This window comes from Bactrocera dorsalis, chromosome 5, assembly GCF_023373825.1.
Source record: "Bactrocera dorsalis isolate Fly_Bdor chromosome 5, ASM2337382v1, whole genome shotgun sequence".
Taxonomy (NCBI): domain Eukaryota; kingdom Metazoa; phylum Arthropoda; class Insecta; order Diptera; family Tephritidae; genus Bactrocera; species Bactrocera dorsalis.
The window spans coordinates 11,793,595-11,811,534 of record NC_064307.1 but is presented as its reverse complement, the minus strand read 5'-3'; the positions used below and the strand labels follow the sequence as shown (position 1 = coordinate 11,811,534).

Below are 17,940 nucleotides of genomic sequence, written 5' to 3'. Positions count from 1 at the left end.
AGTTTTGAGAGTTACATCTACTATAACACTAATTAATAAATCATCACGAAGAATGTACTCTGTGGTTCATCCATTTATGAATCAATTTTTCCCAAGTTTGACCATTGCAATTTTATAAATTCAAGGCAAAATAGACCTATAATCAATGCTGGTATAATATGATACAAAACAGTCAACGCTTGTTGTGATTCGATTGTTGATGTATGAGCCTTCATATGTTCAACAAAAGTTATCCGGTGCTTTAAATTTTAATCAGAGCTTTTTTAAAAATCGTTTATTCCCTCAGCAATATTCATAAGTTTTATCGAGTGTGTAGTATTTCATATGATGCTTTTTTGTAACTTTTTATCAGGTCCTTTTAATTGCTTTTCGCGATAACAGTCAGTCCTTCCGATTATATTCTCGGTATATTCGAAATATTGAGAAGTGTTTATTTGCGTTAGCGAGTCTTTAAAGACATAGTCATATTCGAACAATTGAAGTCAATAGAATGTTCATTTCTCACAATCGCATAAGCACCTTCTCTTGGTTAAAATTATTTGCTGTAGAGGGAATCGTTTTTTTCCAAACTTTGGTTCTCTGGGTATGCCTATCTCTTTTTCAAACGAAATAATCTTGTGTAATGTTTACTGGCTACTTGCTGTAAACAGAATTTATTTCAAAGAAAACAAAATGAAATAACGATAAGCTTAACTGAAAAATGATTCGATGACGCAAAAACCATAATGGAATTATGCGCGTGATAACTGGGTGATCATGCTGTTTATATGAGTTAAGCGTCCACCCACTTTAACCGGAAGAAATGGCACACACTAATAAAACACAGCAATACACCACACTCGTACACAACACATCTCACTACACTTGTACATCCACCCACTCAGCATAAAGGATGGTCCCCTGTGCAGTGCAGATTCAACAAATTCGTTTACACAATTCGTCAGCTGCAGTTCGCTCATCAACACATCAACATTCGCCATACACACATTCGCTGACACACTGCGCCCCGTCGCCATCACCTGGTCCGCTTCGCTACCGCATCTATACTTCAATTGGATCGCCGTCTGATCGACGTTGATCTTGTCATCAATTTTATATACATATATTCGTTACGACATCAATCCCGCGCGCTGCAGTTAGCACCACATACGATCCCGTTTAAATCGATAACCTTCATGGACCTCCGAAATAAATAAACATTTAGCTTGAAAATAATATCGTTTATATAAAGTTAAATATTTTCCAAATAAATTGCACAAGTGTGCTAAAAAAAATTTTCGCAAACCAGTGCATAAAAGAATATATAAGTTGGCATTCACATTATGAATATTCTATTCTAGTTTGAGACTTCGTCGTGAAACATTCTCTTCGAATTCATACATTTCATACATTTCTTTGAACATGAAGTTGATTGTTCTTTTTGTGGGTCTATGTGTCTCTGTTGGGGTGTTGTGCAGCGTGCCCGATCAGGTTGAGGTTGGGTCAGCAAATCCAAGTTACAGCGGTAAATAAAAAACATTTTATAAAAAACATTTTTTGCATTCTACAGACTACATAAATGTAATACATGTATATATATTTTTTTTATCATAATGTAGGCGATGTGTTAGCATCGAGTGATAACCGGACATCAATTCGAGAGAAGAGGTTCATTCCTCTTTTAGTGGGTTTAGGTGCTGCGATTTTATGGGGTGGAGTGGGTATTGCAGTAGAAAATTCAATCGTAAATGATATAGACGAGAGATTCAAACCGCGACCACCTCAACCAAGTGTTAATGAATCGTTTGTGAAGGTAAATAGACTGATAAAAAGTTTTTCTGACCGATTCGACATTAAAAAGGAATTGTGCGGCCCTCAACTGAATCGCCGTAAAAGACAGCTAAATCCTAATAATTCCCACTGCTCCCTACCCGTAACTGTCGGGGAAAACTATTATAACGATATAGAAAACATAGCTGAAGAACTACGCAATAACTCAGACCTCATAACCGCTTACCTGCCCATTGAAAGTGGGTACGCAGTTGATAGTTATACCACGATGACAGCTCCAGCCAACCAAAATCACGCACAACCCATTGACTTGACCGTCACAATGAAAGCTACTCTCACGTATGCTAAGGCACAACATCTGCGAGAGCCTATTCAAACTTCGATTACAGAGCGTATGGAAGAAATGGATTGGTATCGCGGAGGTAATAAAAACACCAATGATGAACGAGGTCATCTTTTGGCTAACTCTCTCGGGGGGCCTAGTTTACCATGGAATTTCGTTCCACAAAGTCCATCAGTAAATCGTGGAGTGGAAATTAGAGGTGATTTATGTGTAACTTATAATAATATAGTGAACATTTTGATGAATAATTCAGGAAGGGATATTACTTATTAGAATGTTAATCGAAAAAATAACAATTTTCTTTGATGAAAACCATTTACAAATCTAAATTTTCACGGTGCGACAGGTGTGACGACATATTGTTGGTTTGACCTCGAAGCGGATATCCGAAGAATTCTCCGACAAAATCCGGACCATATCATCGTTTGGACCATCGTAGTTAGATATGGGGGTTTACCAGCTTCGCGCCGCCCGACACTTTTTTTGATATCGGTACGTCATTTGGATTCCGATTATCGATTTATAGACTATCGCCAGTTTGTGATTCCCAACATGCCTTCGGATGCCTGCACTAATTCGAGCCAATTCAATTTTCTAACCCTCTAACCCGCAAGATCACCTGAAGTCAGCTTTTTGTGCACGAAAAAATTGTTCTACATGTAAAAGTTGAAAAAAAAAAATATAACATATCCACTCATTAACCATTGCAAATAGATAATAACATAACTGAAAAAAATCTTAAGCGTTTTTAAGATTGAAGTTAAACACGATGGACTCACTAAGATGCGTAACTAAAAGCTAATTGCCTGTGCTAAATTCGAATTTAAATAATTCCGATTAAAAATTGAAAAGCGTCCGTTCGCGGTTATGATCTTTAATACAATGATAATCTTTATTCCAACAGTTCATTAGTTAGCCTAAATCTTAACCTAACGGCTTAGACTAGAGGTAAGTATGTATACAAAAAGGGGTAAGTATATAGTTCTAATTCAATTCAGCATCTTAAATTCATTGTAATAGATTATTCTAGTACATAAGTAGTAGATTATGGTTATACTTGTATATTACAAAATTCGTAAGTATTTTACATAATGTAAAAGATTTTATAATGCATACAATTATTTTAACAAATTAAGTTCTTAAAATATATTTTTTGAATTATAAAGTCGCATGACGCAACATCGGCCACCTTGACAGGATCATGATCCTTCAACTTCGACAGGCAGCAGGGCGAGCTTGTGAATAGGGCGCTTAATGGTGCCTGCCTTGGTTGCCACGTCTGCCACTCGCACCTTTCCGTCTCGTCCTTCTACGGTTGCGGCGATTCGTCCTAGTGCCCACTGCTGCGGTGGCGTGTTGTCTTCGTGGACGAGGACGAGATCGCCGGGCTGCAGGTTGCGTTTCGGGTGCAGCCATTTGTTGCGCTGCTGAAGACTGGTAATGTACGTTTTGGACCACTGTCGCCAAAACTGTTGCTTGAGACAGCAAACAAGTTGCCATCTCTCGCAATAGCGAATCGGGTCCGTTGACACTTGTGCCGGTGGTAAGGCTCGGAGGGAGCACCCTATTAGCAGGTGTGCTGGAGTCAATGCTTCGCCGTCGTTGGGATCCTGGCTCAACGGTGCGAGGGGCCGCGAGTTGAGGATGGCCTCCACTTCGGCCAGCAGTGTTCCTAGTTCTTCGGCGGTGAGCAGTACGTTGCCCATTGCGCGCACGGCGAGGTGTTTGGCGGACTTCACTGCCGCCTCCCATAACCCGCCGAAGTGCGGCGCCCTCGGTGGTATAAAGGCGAATTTGAACCCTTCTTCGGCGGCTAATTTCATTACTTCCGGAGACTGGGACAGAAACGCCTCTTTGAGTTCGCGCAACTTGCGATCGGCGCCGACGAAGTTGGTTGCGTTGTCGCTGTATATCGTCTGTGGCATCCCTCGGCGACCAATGAACCTTTTTAGGGCGAGAATAAAGGAATTAGTTGATAAGTCAGAGACTAATTCTAAGTGTACTGCTTTAGACGTGAAACAAACGAAAACTGCGATATAGGTTTTTACGGGTGGTCGACCGCGTATTTTTAATGTGGTATAAATTGGACCACAAAAATCTACGCCACATATAAGAAAGGGTCGTAGCGCTCGAAGCCTTTCGACTGGCAAATTTCCCATTATTTGGGTTTGCAACTTCGGCTTATAATGAAAGCAGTGTGTACAGTTTCTTACGGTTCTACTGCATGCTTCTCTTGCATTAATCAGCCATATGCGTTCTCGAAGAAGCCCAACCAACGCTTTTGCCCCTGCGTGGTGATTTCGAAAGTGCAGGAACCGTAAATAATTGATAACGAAGTGCGAATTCTTATTTAGTAATAATGGGAATTTGGCATCGTATGGGAGAGGTGCATTTAAAAGGCGACCTCCTACTCGGATTAATTTGAATGAAAGCGACATGTCCGAGTACTCATGCAAAAACGGATTCAGTTTTTGCAAGTTTGCGGGTAGCGTGGTGCCTTTCGTGAGTTTTTGGATTTCATTCGCAAATTCCGAATGTTGAATCACCTGAACAATTTTTAAAAAACTCAAGTGTAATTCGTCAGATGTCAGGTGCCTTCCCTCCGTAGGTATTTTTGGTCGTCTAATCCACCGTAATAGATAGGCAACCACACGAAGCAATTTTTGATGAGAAGAGAATTTTTCGATAAGGTTCAATAGTGAATTCTCTTTCACATTTATGGCTAGTGTGAAAGTATTTTTCTTCTTCTCTAATGCTTCATCGTCTGGGGAAAGCTGGAAGTGAGTGTTAATTGGCCATAAAGCGCGGTCTTCTAGGAGGAACTGTGGACCGCCAAACCATATTGAATTATTCAATTCATCCACGTTGCAACCCCGAGACACTTGATCCGCAGGATTTTGTTTTGTTGGCACATGTCGCCAATTTATATTGTCAGTCCATTCTTGGATTTCAGACACCCTATTTGCAACAAAGGTTTGTAATGACGATGGATGCGTTTTTACCCAATGCAATACGATTTCAGAGTCTGTCCAAAATATAATTTTTTCAAATTGTCGATTCAACATTGGCGCAATTCGTGACCATAATTTGGCAAGAAGATGTGCTGCCGAGAGCTCAAGACGCGGAAGAGACTTGGTCTTCAGCGGAGCCACTCTAGATTTTGCAGTAAGCAGCATACATTTGACACCACTAGCAGATTGGCTTCGTATATATATGCAGCATCCGTACGCTCTTATTGAAGCGTCGGAGAAGCCATGTATTTGGCAGATAGCACTCGACTCTAGATTTACGTATCGAGGAATGCTAATTGATGACAGCTGCAGTAGGTTGGCTTTGAAATTCTGCCAGCTAGTATCAAGACGCAATGGAATCGACTCATCCCAATCTAGTTTTTGGATCCAAAGCTCTTGCAATAAGATTTTTGCTTTGGTAACTAGTGGGGCTAATAATCCAAGAGGATCGAAAAGGCGAGCAGAGACTGATAGTATGTTTCGTTTAGTAGCTCGCAAATCATGAAAATTGGCATCCAAAACAAATCGGAACAAATCCTCTTTCGGCAACCAATGGATTCCTAGTGTTTTAGTTGAGTTTTTGTCATTGAAGCTTAATGACTTTTCAGTATAATTACTGTCGAAAAATTTAGGGTGGTTCGAAAACCACTTTGTCAAGGTGAATCCGGCCGAGTTTAATATTTTAATTACTTCACTTCTTATAAGATCTAGAGACTCAAAATTTTCAGATCCTGTTAATAAGTCATCAACATAAAAGTCTCTTTTAATGGTCAATGAACCGAGTGGGTATTTAGTTGTATTAGCATCACTGAGCATTTGTAAACACCGTGTTGCGAGAAATGGAGCAGGCGCAGTGCCGTATGTTACGGTGTTAAGACGAAAAATTTGAATTTGCTCAGAAGGATGCTCTCTCCACACAATAAGCTGACAATTTCTGTCTTCTTCATGCATAATTATTTGACGGTACATTTTAGTAATGTCCGCTGTTAGTGCATACTTATGTAAGCGAAAACGAAGAAGAGTTGAATATAATTCTTCTTGGATGGTTGGACCTACCATCAAAAGTTCATTTAATGAAATTTGAGAAGAAGTACGACTCGACGCATCAAAGGCAACTCGTAATTTTGTTGTTGTGCTTTCGGGCCTCAAAACACACTGATGCGGAATGAAATAGTGTGGTTCACTCGGGATCTTATTATTTGTTGGGCTCATGTGACCCAGCGCTTTATACTCATTCATGAAGTCCAGATACATTTTACGAAGTTCTGGATCTTTCAATGTTTTCCTCTCCAGGGCCTGAAACCGCCGAACTGCGATTTCATAGGAGTGACCGAGTAACTTACGGTCAGCTTTAAAGGGCATTCTGACTGAAGCCTTCCTGAAGGTAATACTTCAGTTGTATTGACGAAAAATTGTTCACATTCATTTTGTTCAGGTGTGAATTTGTTGCCAATTGTTTCTGAAGGAAGTTCCTCCAGAGCCCAGAATTTTTGGACTACTGAATCTATTGACGTTAAGTCTTCTTCAGTTTGGCATAATGTGCTATTTACTTCGGGAGGAGGACTAAGACTGCTGACATATTTGCCAGAAACAATCCATCCCAAAAGAGTTTTCTGTAGCGTTGGTTGATTAGGGCCACTTTTAATTTGACCAACCGCTAATAAATCGAAAAAGGTTTCCGCCCCTAATAACATATCGATCTTTTGAGATTTTTGGAATTCTGGATCCGCCAATTTAATATTGTGCGGAATTTTCCAACCATTAATATTAATGGTATGGTCTGGATGATTAGCCGAAATACATCGCATAATCCAGAATTCCGCCGAAAATTCATAATTATTTACGCGCGATTTCACAAATGCGCTTAATTTGGCCCCAACTTTTGTACTTGAATTTCCAATACCTATAATATTTAACGTCCTGTTTTGGCGTCGAATCCGCAGTTTTTGGGCCAAATCCTCCGTCATAAAATTGACTTGACTTCCTGAGTCCAGTAAGGCTCTTGCGGGCAGGTACTCTCCACAGCTTGATCTCACCAGAATAACTGCTGTTGCCAACATTACCCGATCAGGCACACTTATTGTATGCATTGCGTGTGTAGTTGTTGTTGGTTGCGGATGAGGTTCAGCAGCGAAGGACACAGGATACTGGTGCAGTAATGTGTGGTGGGACCGATTACACACGTGGCTTTGGCTTGCTCATTTTTGCTTGTTAAATTAAATTTCCGGAAAAAAAAAATATACAGGTTGGCAACAGATATATTAGGGATCGATAACGAAAACGAAAAATATATGTATAGCGATTCCCAAATATACGAAAGCCAGACCAATAGCAATAAAGGTTGGCAACAAATATATTTGGAATCGGTTACGAGAACGAGAAAAAATGATATCGATTCCCTAGTATACGAAAGCCAAACCTATGAAGTATGCAAAATAAGCAATAGCACAATTGAACGTTCTTGAAAATGTTTTTTTTTTTTTTTAAGCGAGAAAATTTTCCAAAGAACCGTAAAACTTTATTTCGTTTAAAATTTTTAAAAATTTTTGTATGCAAGATATAAAATGTCGCACCTTAATGTTCAATTAAGAACGCTACCGCAAATCCCACGATCCCTCTTTCACTTATGTAGATGCATAGATGCATAGATGCATAGATGCATATGTACATGTGTATATATATACGTATGTGAATATTAAAATATAAATATATGCAATAAGAAAATATACGTATGTGAAAAAATGTGAAAAGAGGGAGAGCCAAAAACTGAAAGTGTGCACTTGCTCTTTTTTTTTTTTTTACTTTTCGTTTTTTTTTTTTTTTTATTCGCACCACTTTCAGTGATTCGCACTCGTTACCTGTTGTGAATGCATAGGCGGTTTGCCTGCGTTCACTTCCCTTTTGCAGAGAATGCAATTGCAGCTCATTCCCACGAAGAGACGGATCTGGCGTCGACGTTAGCAGCGACGGTGTTGTTGACTTGGCAGCGGCGAGAATCCGCGTTGACGCAGCAGCAGAGGGACGATGGTGTTGACGCACGCCCGTTCGGTACCGGCGTAATGTTACCCCAAATAGCTGTTTCACGTTTTAACGGCCAAAGTTATCGGGTTTAGTTTTACGGCACTTTTCTTTCAACGGGTTTGTACCTCTTTTCCGGCACTTCTTAGCGGCACTCGCGACACTGTTTTTATTTTGTTTAGGAACGGCACTTTATATTTTTGGCGGTCGTTTTTAATAAATCTGCTTTACCGCAATTAATCTCATGCACTAACTGTGTAACCACTGAGCAGAAAAAATGTAAATGCCTTTATTTGGCACTGCTTATATTTCGACACTCCACTGTATTTGCAAAATATGCCTGTTTAACCTAATTCACCACCTTTTGGTTTTGCTTCTTTCCTTTTATTTCCTTGTGTTTGCGCACTATTGGTGATTTTACCGCACGTATGTCATGTATGTATGTATGATATTTTCACCACACACTTCACAAAATTTTTCTCTCAATCTTTTTTCAATTTTTAGTTTAGGTTAATTTGTATTTTAGTTTCTTTATGTTTGATTTTACCACTTCGTTTTTATTCACTTGAGTGTATGTCGCATGTGTACACTCCGCAATTAATTTATATATGTACGTATATACAAGTGATATATTTTCCACAAACCACTGCTATTTTTAATGCAAAAAAATTTTTTTTTTTTGAAGTTTTATCTGTATATGTATGTATATCTATATAGATATATTTTATTTTTATTTTTATTTTTAATGTCTTTGTCCAGACATTTATTCTTAGTTGTCACTTTAATCACTTTCACTCGACCGAAACCGAAATAAATTGAAAATTCACAGGCAATTGCTCACGCGTTAGAAATTAAATTAATACGCCAAGTAAGTATTACTTTCTTCGAAAATTTTTTACAGCCACGCACTGAGTCCCTGCTCGGGCGCCATGAAAAAAATCTTAAGCGTTTTTAAGATTGAAGTTAAACACGATGGACTCACTAAGATGCGTAACTAAAAGCTAATTGCCTGTGCTAAATTCGAATTTAAATAATTCCGATTAAAAATTGAAAAGCGTCCGTTCGCGGTTATGATCTTTAATACAATGATAATCTTTATTCCAACAGTTCATTAGTTAGCCTAAATCTTAACCTAACGGCTTAGACTAGAGGTAAGTATGTATACAAAAAGGGGTAAGTATATAGTTCTAATTCAATTCAGCATCTTAAATTCATTGTAATAGATTATTCTAGTACATAAGTAGTAGATTATGGTTATACTTGTATATTACAAAATTCGTAAGCATTTTACATAATGTAAAAGATTTTATAATGCATACAATTATTTTAACAAATTAAGTTCTTAAAATATATTTTTTGATTTATAAAGTCGCATGACGCAACAATAACATTTCCGAGTCAAGTATTTCAATCAAAGGATTTATCTCTAAATTCAACTCATCTGAATTACGTAGTCCCATTTAGTGACCTTAATTCTCTAAAGGTCACACAAAGAATTTGAATTCTTGACTACGTAATTTAGATGTTCACCAATTAATTCTTTGATTGAAATACTTGACTCGGAAACCGTCAATATAAATATTATTTTGAACTGTTCCAACTTTATATAACTACTAGATTTTCAATAAAAAATATTACGAATTTTGCACAAAGAAAACAGATAATTTTATTAATTCTTTCTTTATCTATCAATAAATACATGATGGTTTCATCCGGAGTCTAATGTAATTGTGGTCATTCGAAAATTTTCCATTACTAGCCTCGAACGACAACTTTCATACATAGTATCAAAACCACCAACTAAGAAGATGAAAATTATGATAGATACTGAATTAGATAGAATTATGCGTGCGATAGTGATCATCCGGTATGTATTTCCTATAAAACAGAATTCGATTCGAACAAAACAAAGAAATAACACTATCATGCGCATAAAAAATTATAATCGTTCATACCATATTAATTGGGCATTCACATCAATTATTCATGTGAATTTTTAATTCTTGTGTGAAACTTGATCGAAGAACGTACTTTGTGAAATCATACATTTGTTTGAACATGAACTTGATTGTTCTTATTGTGGGTCCATGTGTGTCCACGGGGGTGTTATGAAAATAAAAATAATCATCTACTCAAAGTAAAATGCTCGCGACTTGTGCTCAAGTTGACATGCACGCTAGCTCATGCAGATATGTCAGATTTGTGCAATAGTATAATATAGTTTAGAGTATGAACTGTACAGATTATTGAACAAGCTTAGGGCTCAAAACTAATAAAGAGTCGAATCGAACGAGATGAAATGTATACAATAAAAAATGAACAGAATGAGGCATTATGTCGAAAAAAATTCACAGTGCCATAAAATTTTGATGTTTATTATCTCTGCCACGATTACTATTTCCTCAGAAATTTTTTTCTTCTAATAAAAAATGGTGAATATGTATAACGACATTCTGCCTCTTTATGAATTGAGCTGAGTCGCAAATGACTTCGTAAAAGGCACAACGAGTCAACTATAGAATCATAGTTTGAAATCCGGTTCTAAAATATCATCATCATCTCTTTAGCATTCACCAACACCAAAATAGAGCTTTCAGCTGTAGCTGTAAAAAGAAATAGAAACAATGCATTGCCGTAATAAAATTGGAGTTCTGTGAATTTCTAAAATGGTTAAATTTTACCCAAAATTAACAAATATGTATATAAATACATATAAAAACCCTCAAAATAGGCTTCTGAGTCAATGCAAGTACGCCAACGTTTGATTCAATTTTCTATAGACTTCTTATAAACTTTGGCTGGGAACGACTTTTTGTGGTTTCGGCTCTTTTTGCACCATTCTCTAGATTGCTGAACAGTTTCGATATCATATTCATAAACTCAAATCTCGTCCCACTAAGGTTACGCTTCACGAATGAGTTACAAAGGTAGATAAATGACGCCCATGAGGCAAGTTTTTAATGACTTCACGACCTTCATCAAGTGATTTGTGCCATTGAAATACCTGTGTTCGTGATAGAGTAGACTCCCCAAAATTCTTCTGCAACATTTTAAACGATTCCGTTGCCGTACAATCAGGAATTGTTTACCGATTCGGCTTGTGAACAGAATTTAAATGACTTGAGACAAATTTAATTCGATTATTGCCGATTTCGATTTGTGAAAGCTTTTATTTTGGTAATATCATTTCGCAAATATTTATGTATTTTTATCGAGTCTACGGTGCCCAAAAAAATTCATACAAAATACGCAAGCCGCCCGGCCAATCCAAGCGGCATCGCTTTGCTTCATGTACTCTTGAATAACTCCAAGATCCGACGTTTCCGAGTCAAACTTTGTTCAGCTTTCATAGCTGACTCAATGGGTATGTAAATAAGCGAAAATGTCGCATTTGGGACGAAGAGCAACCTGAAGATATTCAAGAGCTGTCATTGCATCCAGAAAAAATAACGGTTTGGTGTGGTTTGCGGGCCGGTGGAATCATCGGTCCATATTTCTTCAAAAATGATGAAAGTGAGAACGTCAATGGCGGCTGCTATCGCGCCATGATGAAATTGAAGCTCGTGATCTCAGCAACATTGGACCAAAACATCACTGGTTGCATTCACTAGTTACTAATCAAAATGTTCGAACGAGTCATCGAAAATTAGACTCAGCGCATGGACCATTTGACCTAGCCGTGGTCAGCATTTGAAAGAGATAATCTTCCAAAAAATAAATGTTACTGTGTTTTTTTTTTTTTTAAGGTAGGAAACCTCGAAATTGAACACCCTTTATTATACTTAAAGCTTAAATACTTTACTAGTTGGCAAATAAGATCAAGAGGTGCCACAGCATTAGGAGCAGACGCATAGTCAAACATCAGTTATTCCATCGCAGCAATCGTTTTTACACCCTCCGTCTGTCGTGCCTTTTTCACTTCTCGATCGAAAACTGCAGCTTTCCGAAATAGCTGTTCACTTAAAATTCGCCCCATTGATATCGAGAGACAATAAAAACACACAAAACCTTTAATTAATCGATCACATATATTTAAGTTTCGTACTTTAATTTTCACAAAATGTTAATAACTATGATTATTACACTTTTACACTTTTCATCAATTAAACTAAAGCGCCTTCGTGCAGATTGAACGGTGCTTACGTTTCACTCGCCCGCCATTTCGACTGCATTTGTATGTATTTGTTTGTTTGTTTGTATGCATTACATAACATATGTATGTATTATATGAAGGTAATATAATTTTAAAAGTATATATAAATAACAAAAATCAAAATAAAATAATCAAATCAATTAATATGAAAAGTAAAATAGTGTTTAAACAATTAAATCTCTCTTAAAACAATACAATACAAAGTATAATATATAATAGCGGTATCTTTATGTATGTGTGTGTGTATATGTGCAATATATTGTTTGATTTATGCTTGCCTGTGCACTTGACTTCAAACCGAATTTAATTGCAAACAAAAAGTGCTTACTTGCTTGCACGTATGTGTGTGTGTGTGTGAATGGGCATGTGTATGTAGGATATGTACTATTACTTTGTATATGCAAGCACTCAATTTGATGGACTTTATTGCTGCACAAACAAGTGAACTAAAATTAGCTTGTTATTAAAAGTATGTACTAATATTATTTGTTGTTGTTATTAAATTACAAACACACATGTGTAAATTATTTAACTATGGTATGTAATTTTAATGTTTGCTCAGGACCTGCATAATAGGATTTACTTAGTATACATGTACATACATACATACTTTTATATGTATTTACATATTCATATGTATGTACATATATACAAATACCTTTGCGCAATGTATTCTAAAAATAAAATTCCGTTAATTTACAAAATTATGAATACTAAAATATCAATAGTAGAAATTAGGCTCAAATATTCAATAAATTCTAATATTTCATTTATTTTTTTAATTAATATAACAAAATTATAATTGCATGAGTACTTCGTATGTTAAAAGCGAACTAAAAATAACTAAAATTTTGCACTAACGCTTCTTTACCGTAATTACAACAACTATGCACTGCAAGAGTAAATAAGAAATGTATCAATATAAAAAATACAAGAGTTGCATTTCTTCAAAGGATATAATTATTACAACAAAAAATATTAAAAATGCAAATTAAGATAAAATAATTTAATTTTTTGTAAATATGTATAAATAAATATTTTTCACCCAAAAAAATGTACATAGTTAAAACACAATATTAAAAACAAAAAAGAAATAATAATAATAAACGAAAAATATTATTTTATATTATTGTTTTAAATAAATATTTTTTCCCAAAAATTTACATATTTATTACGAATCTAAAATTATTAAAAATTAAAAAATTAAATTTATTATTAAATGATTGTTTGTAAAAAATATAAAATAAAAATACTCTTTTGTTTTAAAAATGAAAACATTTTAAATGAAATCTAAAAATTAATAAAAAGATTAAAACACCACCATAAGTATTATTGCAAATGAATATAAAGAATTAAACAACAAAGGCAAAAAAATTAAAAAAAAAATTAAAAAAAACATAAAAAAGTGAATATGAACTAAAAATTGTTATTAAAAAAATTTAATTCCAAAAGCATTTACAATTTACAACAATTAAAACAGAAAAAACCAAGAGTACATTAAACTTAAAAAATACATACAACAAATATTTATTGTTACTGTTTACTTGAAATAACTTTAGCATGGCGTTACACACTTAAATATTAGGGATATTTAATAAAATATATAAATTAGTTACATATTCAGAGCGAGTGGCGAGTAATAAATTAGAAAAATAACTTGTTGCATTATACTAAATAATAAATATGTTTATTGTGAATTGATAGAGTTAAAAAAATATTAATTAAAATTTATATACACACATATTTCAAATAAAATACGAAGCTGATTTATATTTTTACCAAGTGATGCGTTTAACCAGCTGTTTTCGACTAATCAACGGTAAAACCCTTATGACTCGTTCACACTACACTAACAAAGATTGTGTATGGCTCAATTAGAAATAACACAACAAAATGTAACGACACTAAGCGATATTATGAAGCCATATTAACACATATAAATATAGAATCGTTAGTTCAAAATTCAGCGCGTGATAAAAAGAAATGTTGTGCAACAAAAAATAGTTTTAATTAATTTATTTATTATAATTTTCTGTTTAATAAAGGGGCGCCCAAAATGTATGTACATACGTATGATATAGAACGTAGCGGCCTTGTAAATGACAGTACGTAAAATAAAATTTTTTAAAAATAAAAAGATAATCAAATTAAAACAAAAATATGATAAAATTTGAAAGCAAAAATAAATTAAATTTTAAAAATAAGAAAAATATAAAAATTGTATATAAAATAAAATAAAAAAATAATATTGAAATTCTACAAAATAAAAAAAAATTAATAAAAAAAATATTAATAAAATTATAAAATGTAATAGTAAAAAGAAATATAGAATTAAAAAAAAAAATTCTAAAAATAAAATAGTAATAAAATATAAAAAAAAAAATTCTAAAAATAAAATAGTAATAAAATATAAAAAAAATTTAAAAAAAAATTTAAATAAGAAAAACATAACAATTTTAAATAATAAAATTATTAAAACTATCCAAAATCACAAAAACATTCATAATACCATAATATAAAAATCCACGTTAAAAATCGCATGTATAGTGGAAACGAATCATAAGTGAGCCAAACCCATAATGATTAATGAAAATAAGCCTTACTTTAGTTGTACATAAATAAAAAATTCTCATTTTAGTTTGATTTTAAATTTAATTTTTATTTATTTTGATTTTTTTTTTTGTTTTTTGAAAAATTTAGTTTAACTACTCATACTTTACACTAATACTACAACATTTCAGTTTCGGCAATGCGGAGCAGTTTCCTATTACTTTTTTTTTAGAGAAATGCTCAAAACTAGCAAATGGAAGGCGCGATGGGTACAACAATATGAAATATTTATCAGTTCAAAAAAACTTGTCAAATATATGTTTAAGCTCTCAGAGTTACCGGAGGCTAAAAAGATCTGATTTTATTAAATAAAAAATGACAAAATTTTATTTTAATCAGTAAAATTTGTATAAATAATTTGATGAAAATGAGCTTTCGTATTCCATTTTCATTCGAGCTGATAAAATTTTTTATTTAAAAACTAACTGAGCTTTTTTATTAAAAAAAAATAGTTTTTTTTTAATTTAAAAACTGAGCTTCCAAATTCCATTTCATGCGAGCTGTTAAAATTCCATTAACATTGCACCCTATAATTGCGCCCTTCACTGCCGATCTGTTGAAAATGTTTGTTCTCCAAGAACCTAGTTACAAATGTAAACATCTATGTAAGTGTGTATATTGCTAAGATTCATTATTTAGACTTTTAATAAATATGAAAAATATATATTTTGTTTTTTACTTTTTATTTCTGTATTGTATGTGTGTGTGTCTGTGTATTTATGTATGTATGCTATTAAATAGTCATTGATGTATGCAGCAATGTTGGTGGTATGCAAATAATGCAATGAATATGCACGTATGTATGTTTCGGTGTTTATAAATAATTATTTTATTTTTTTTTTCTTTAATTATTCACACAAATGCGTATAAATTAACAACTGATTTATATTTTTTTATTATGAAAACATTAAAAATGATTTAATTTTAAATATTGAAATTCCGTTGATCACTGAATCTAATATATATATGTATATAGTATAATGTTACATTTGAATTGGTTTGTGTATGCGTGTGTGTGTGTGGGTGTTTATTACATTAGGCGCTAAGTCATAGTGTTAACATAGTTATTGTTTTTTAATATTACATACACATATATCGATATTTTTTAAACAAGTATGTATGCATGTATATTATTTTAGTTTTGTTCTTGTATAGGTCCGTTTTGTAAATTTAATATTAATATGCTAAACACTTTTTCTTAATTTGTTACTTTTTGTTTAGTGTACGTTCTGTGTGATTTTTTTATGTATGTATGTATGCTTAACTGTTTCATTCTTTTTATATATGTACGTATGTATATGTGTGTGTGTGGTGTATTATCGCCTAAACGCTCTTAAAAACTCCAAACAATTAATATATATGTATGTATATGTGTACGTATATTTTGTTTTATATATATATATATTTATGTATATTTGATAATATTTTAACGCAGTGGTTGGACACTAGGCTAATAATAAAACTTAAAACAGTCATAAAGTGTAATAAAACATTTTAGTGTTTTTGTTTTTGCATTTTTGCAATTTTCCTTCTAATTAATTTACAATCAAAATTATGCCGCAGCCAAAGCGGCACATACACAAGCACAAATTTCTCCACAGGCGCAGCTGCATTTGTTGTTGTTTTTGTGTTTTTTGTTTTCATTTTAAAATACACTCGTACGTAGTAAGAACATTCTGCTGCTGCTGTTTTATGTAGTATTTTGCATTTTTTGTTTTTGTTTGTATTTTAGAAAATAATAACGGTTTTCTACACGTTCCATAACGAAGTCAGTTGTTTTTAGGATTTTTGTTATTGTTTTTTTTTGTTTTTTGTTATTTGTTCTTTTCAAATTAACATTAAATTTGCATTGTAACTCTGTAAATTTAATTTAAAATTAATTTCATTTACTTAATTTACTAATTACTCTAATTAGCGCTCCGTTTTCCTCTTTAAGGCGTTGATTCTCCGTTTTGTAAACTTCCAATTGCTATTAGAAATAGAGAGAGAGAGAGAGAGAGAGAGGTGGGGTTAGTTAGCATTAACATTAACATTGCATGTGTACAGTTATTTGAAGTACCAATAAATATAATAAACAATTATAACGAATTGTAGTAATGCCATATTCAGAAAAAAATAACGAAACATCCATAAATTCAATACAAATAACGAATATTGTAATATTGCATAGTAATTAGGAAACGGCATTGCGAGCGTACGAGCGGCGAGCGATAGATTTATTGAGCAGCCGTGATGCTTACAATTAGCAGTAATTTTTTTAACTATCAACTACTAACACACAGATATATTTGTAAGAAATTGTTTTAATATTAATAAATGTTTATATTAAGTTCGATCTTTTGTAAACCAATTGCAAAAGAACACTCCAACTCGGTTAACTGCTACTCATTTGACAGTAAAGTTCCTACCGTCTATGAATGAAAACCTATTCGTTGAAATATTTTTTTCCAGGTTGGTAAGACTGTCGATGACATCTGTGCCATGAGTCACATCAAAATAAACATTAATGTTTAGTATACTCTTTCTTTTCTTAAGTGCATAAATTGCATTCGGCGATTTTTACAATGCGTCAAATTATTCAACAAAGAATTTGCAATAAATTTTGTGTGCGGAATCAAATTTCTTGTGTATTGATTGGTACAAATTATTCAAGAGGGTCGAGAACGACGAACCACGTTCATGACGGCCATCAACATCAACTGATGAACAAAATAAAGGAAAGAAGGATCAGTCGGTCGAATATGGTGGCAAAGGTGAGCCAAAGCCGAAAAAAAACCGTGTCAAAGCAAGTCAAAAATCATGGTTGTGTTGACAGTTTTCTTCGATTATCAAGGTGTGATGCACTCTGAATTCTTTCCTACCCGCCAAACTGTCAAAAATGAATACTCTGTGAGTATTATGCGTCGTATGGTATGTTACAGGAATAGGTTGAATTTGATAGATTGAAGAATAGTATTATGAACAAGTCTTACTATGTTTTGCTAATATCAGTATTTAGGTTAGGTCGCTAATGAGTTCAGTACTTTTTCGGAATG

The 17,940-nt window shown here is 33.7% G+C and overlaps 3 protein-coding genes and 1 long non-coding RNA gene across 6 annotated transcripts in view; 1 reads left to right on the top strand and 3 right to left on the bottom strand.

Annotated features, from left to right (window-relative positions):
* Positions 1–14,599, bottom strand: part of LOC125778853 (uncharacterized) — a 34,802-nt gene extending 20,203 nt beyond the window's left edge. The window contains exon 1 of the long non-coding RNA XR_007422984.1: positions 12,954–14,599. This is a non-coding gene — a long non-coding RNA (uncharacterized LOC125778853). The remainder of the gene's footprint in view (positions 1–12,953) is intronic.
* On the top strand, positions 1,314–2,853 carry LOC125778849 (uncharacterized). Its single transcript, XM_049458332.1, has 3 exons — positions 1,314–1,504; positions 1,599–2,312; positions 2,460–2,853. The coding sequence occupies exons 1-3, from the start codon at positions 1,402–1,404 to the stop codon at positions 2,717–2,719; spliced, it is 1,077 nt and encodes a 358-aa protein (XP_049314289.1). The 5' UTR covers positions 1,314–1,401; the 3' UTR covers positions 2,720–2,853.
* LOC125778852 (uncharacterized) lies at positions 2,849–9,383 on the bottom strand. The gene is made up of 2 exons (XM_049458338.1): positions 7,983–9,383; positions 2,849–4,057 (listed from the first exon to the last, which is right to left on the bottom strand). Exon 2 carries the CDS (start codon positions 4,036–4,038, stop codon positions 3,313–3,315), a length of 726 nt encoding a protein of 241 aa, XP_049314295.1. The 5' UTR covers positions 4,039–4,057; positions 7,983–9,383; the 3' UTR covers positions 2,849–3,312.
* Positions 14,600–15,413: 814 nt separating the features above from the next.
* The window catches only part of LOC105224488 (protein phosphatase 1 regulatory subunit 12A), a 44,939-nt gene continuing 42,412 nt past the window's right edge, over positions 15,414–17,940 (bottom strand). For all 3 annotated transcript variants that reach the window (XM_049458324.1, XM_049458329.1, XM_049458330.1), the window contains one exon: positions 15,414–16,874. In XM_049458324.1, the coding sequence (XP_049314281.1) occupies positions 16,788–16,874 (87 nt within the window). In that variant the 3' untranslated portion in view covers positions 15,414–16,787. The remainder of the gene's footprint in view (positions 16,875–17,940) is intronic.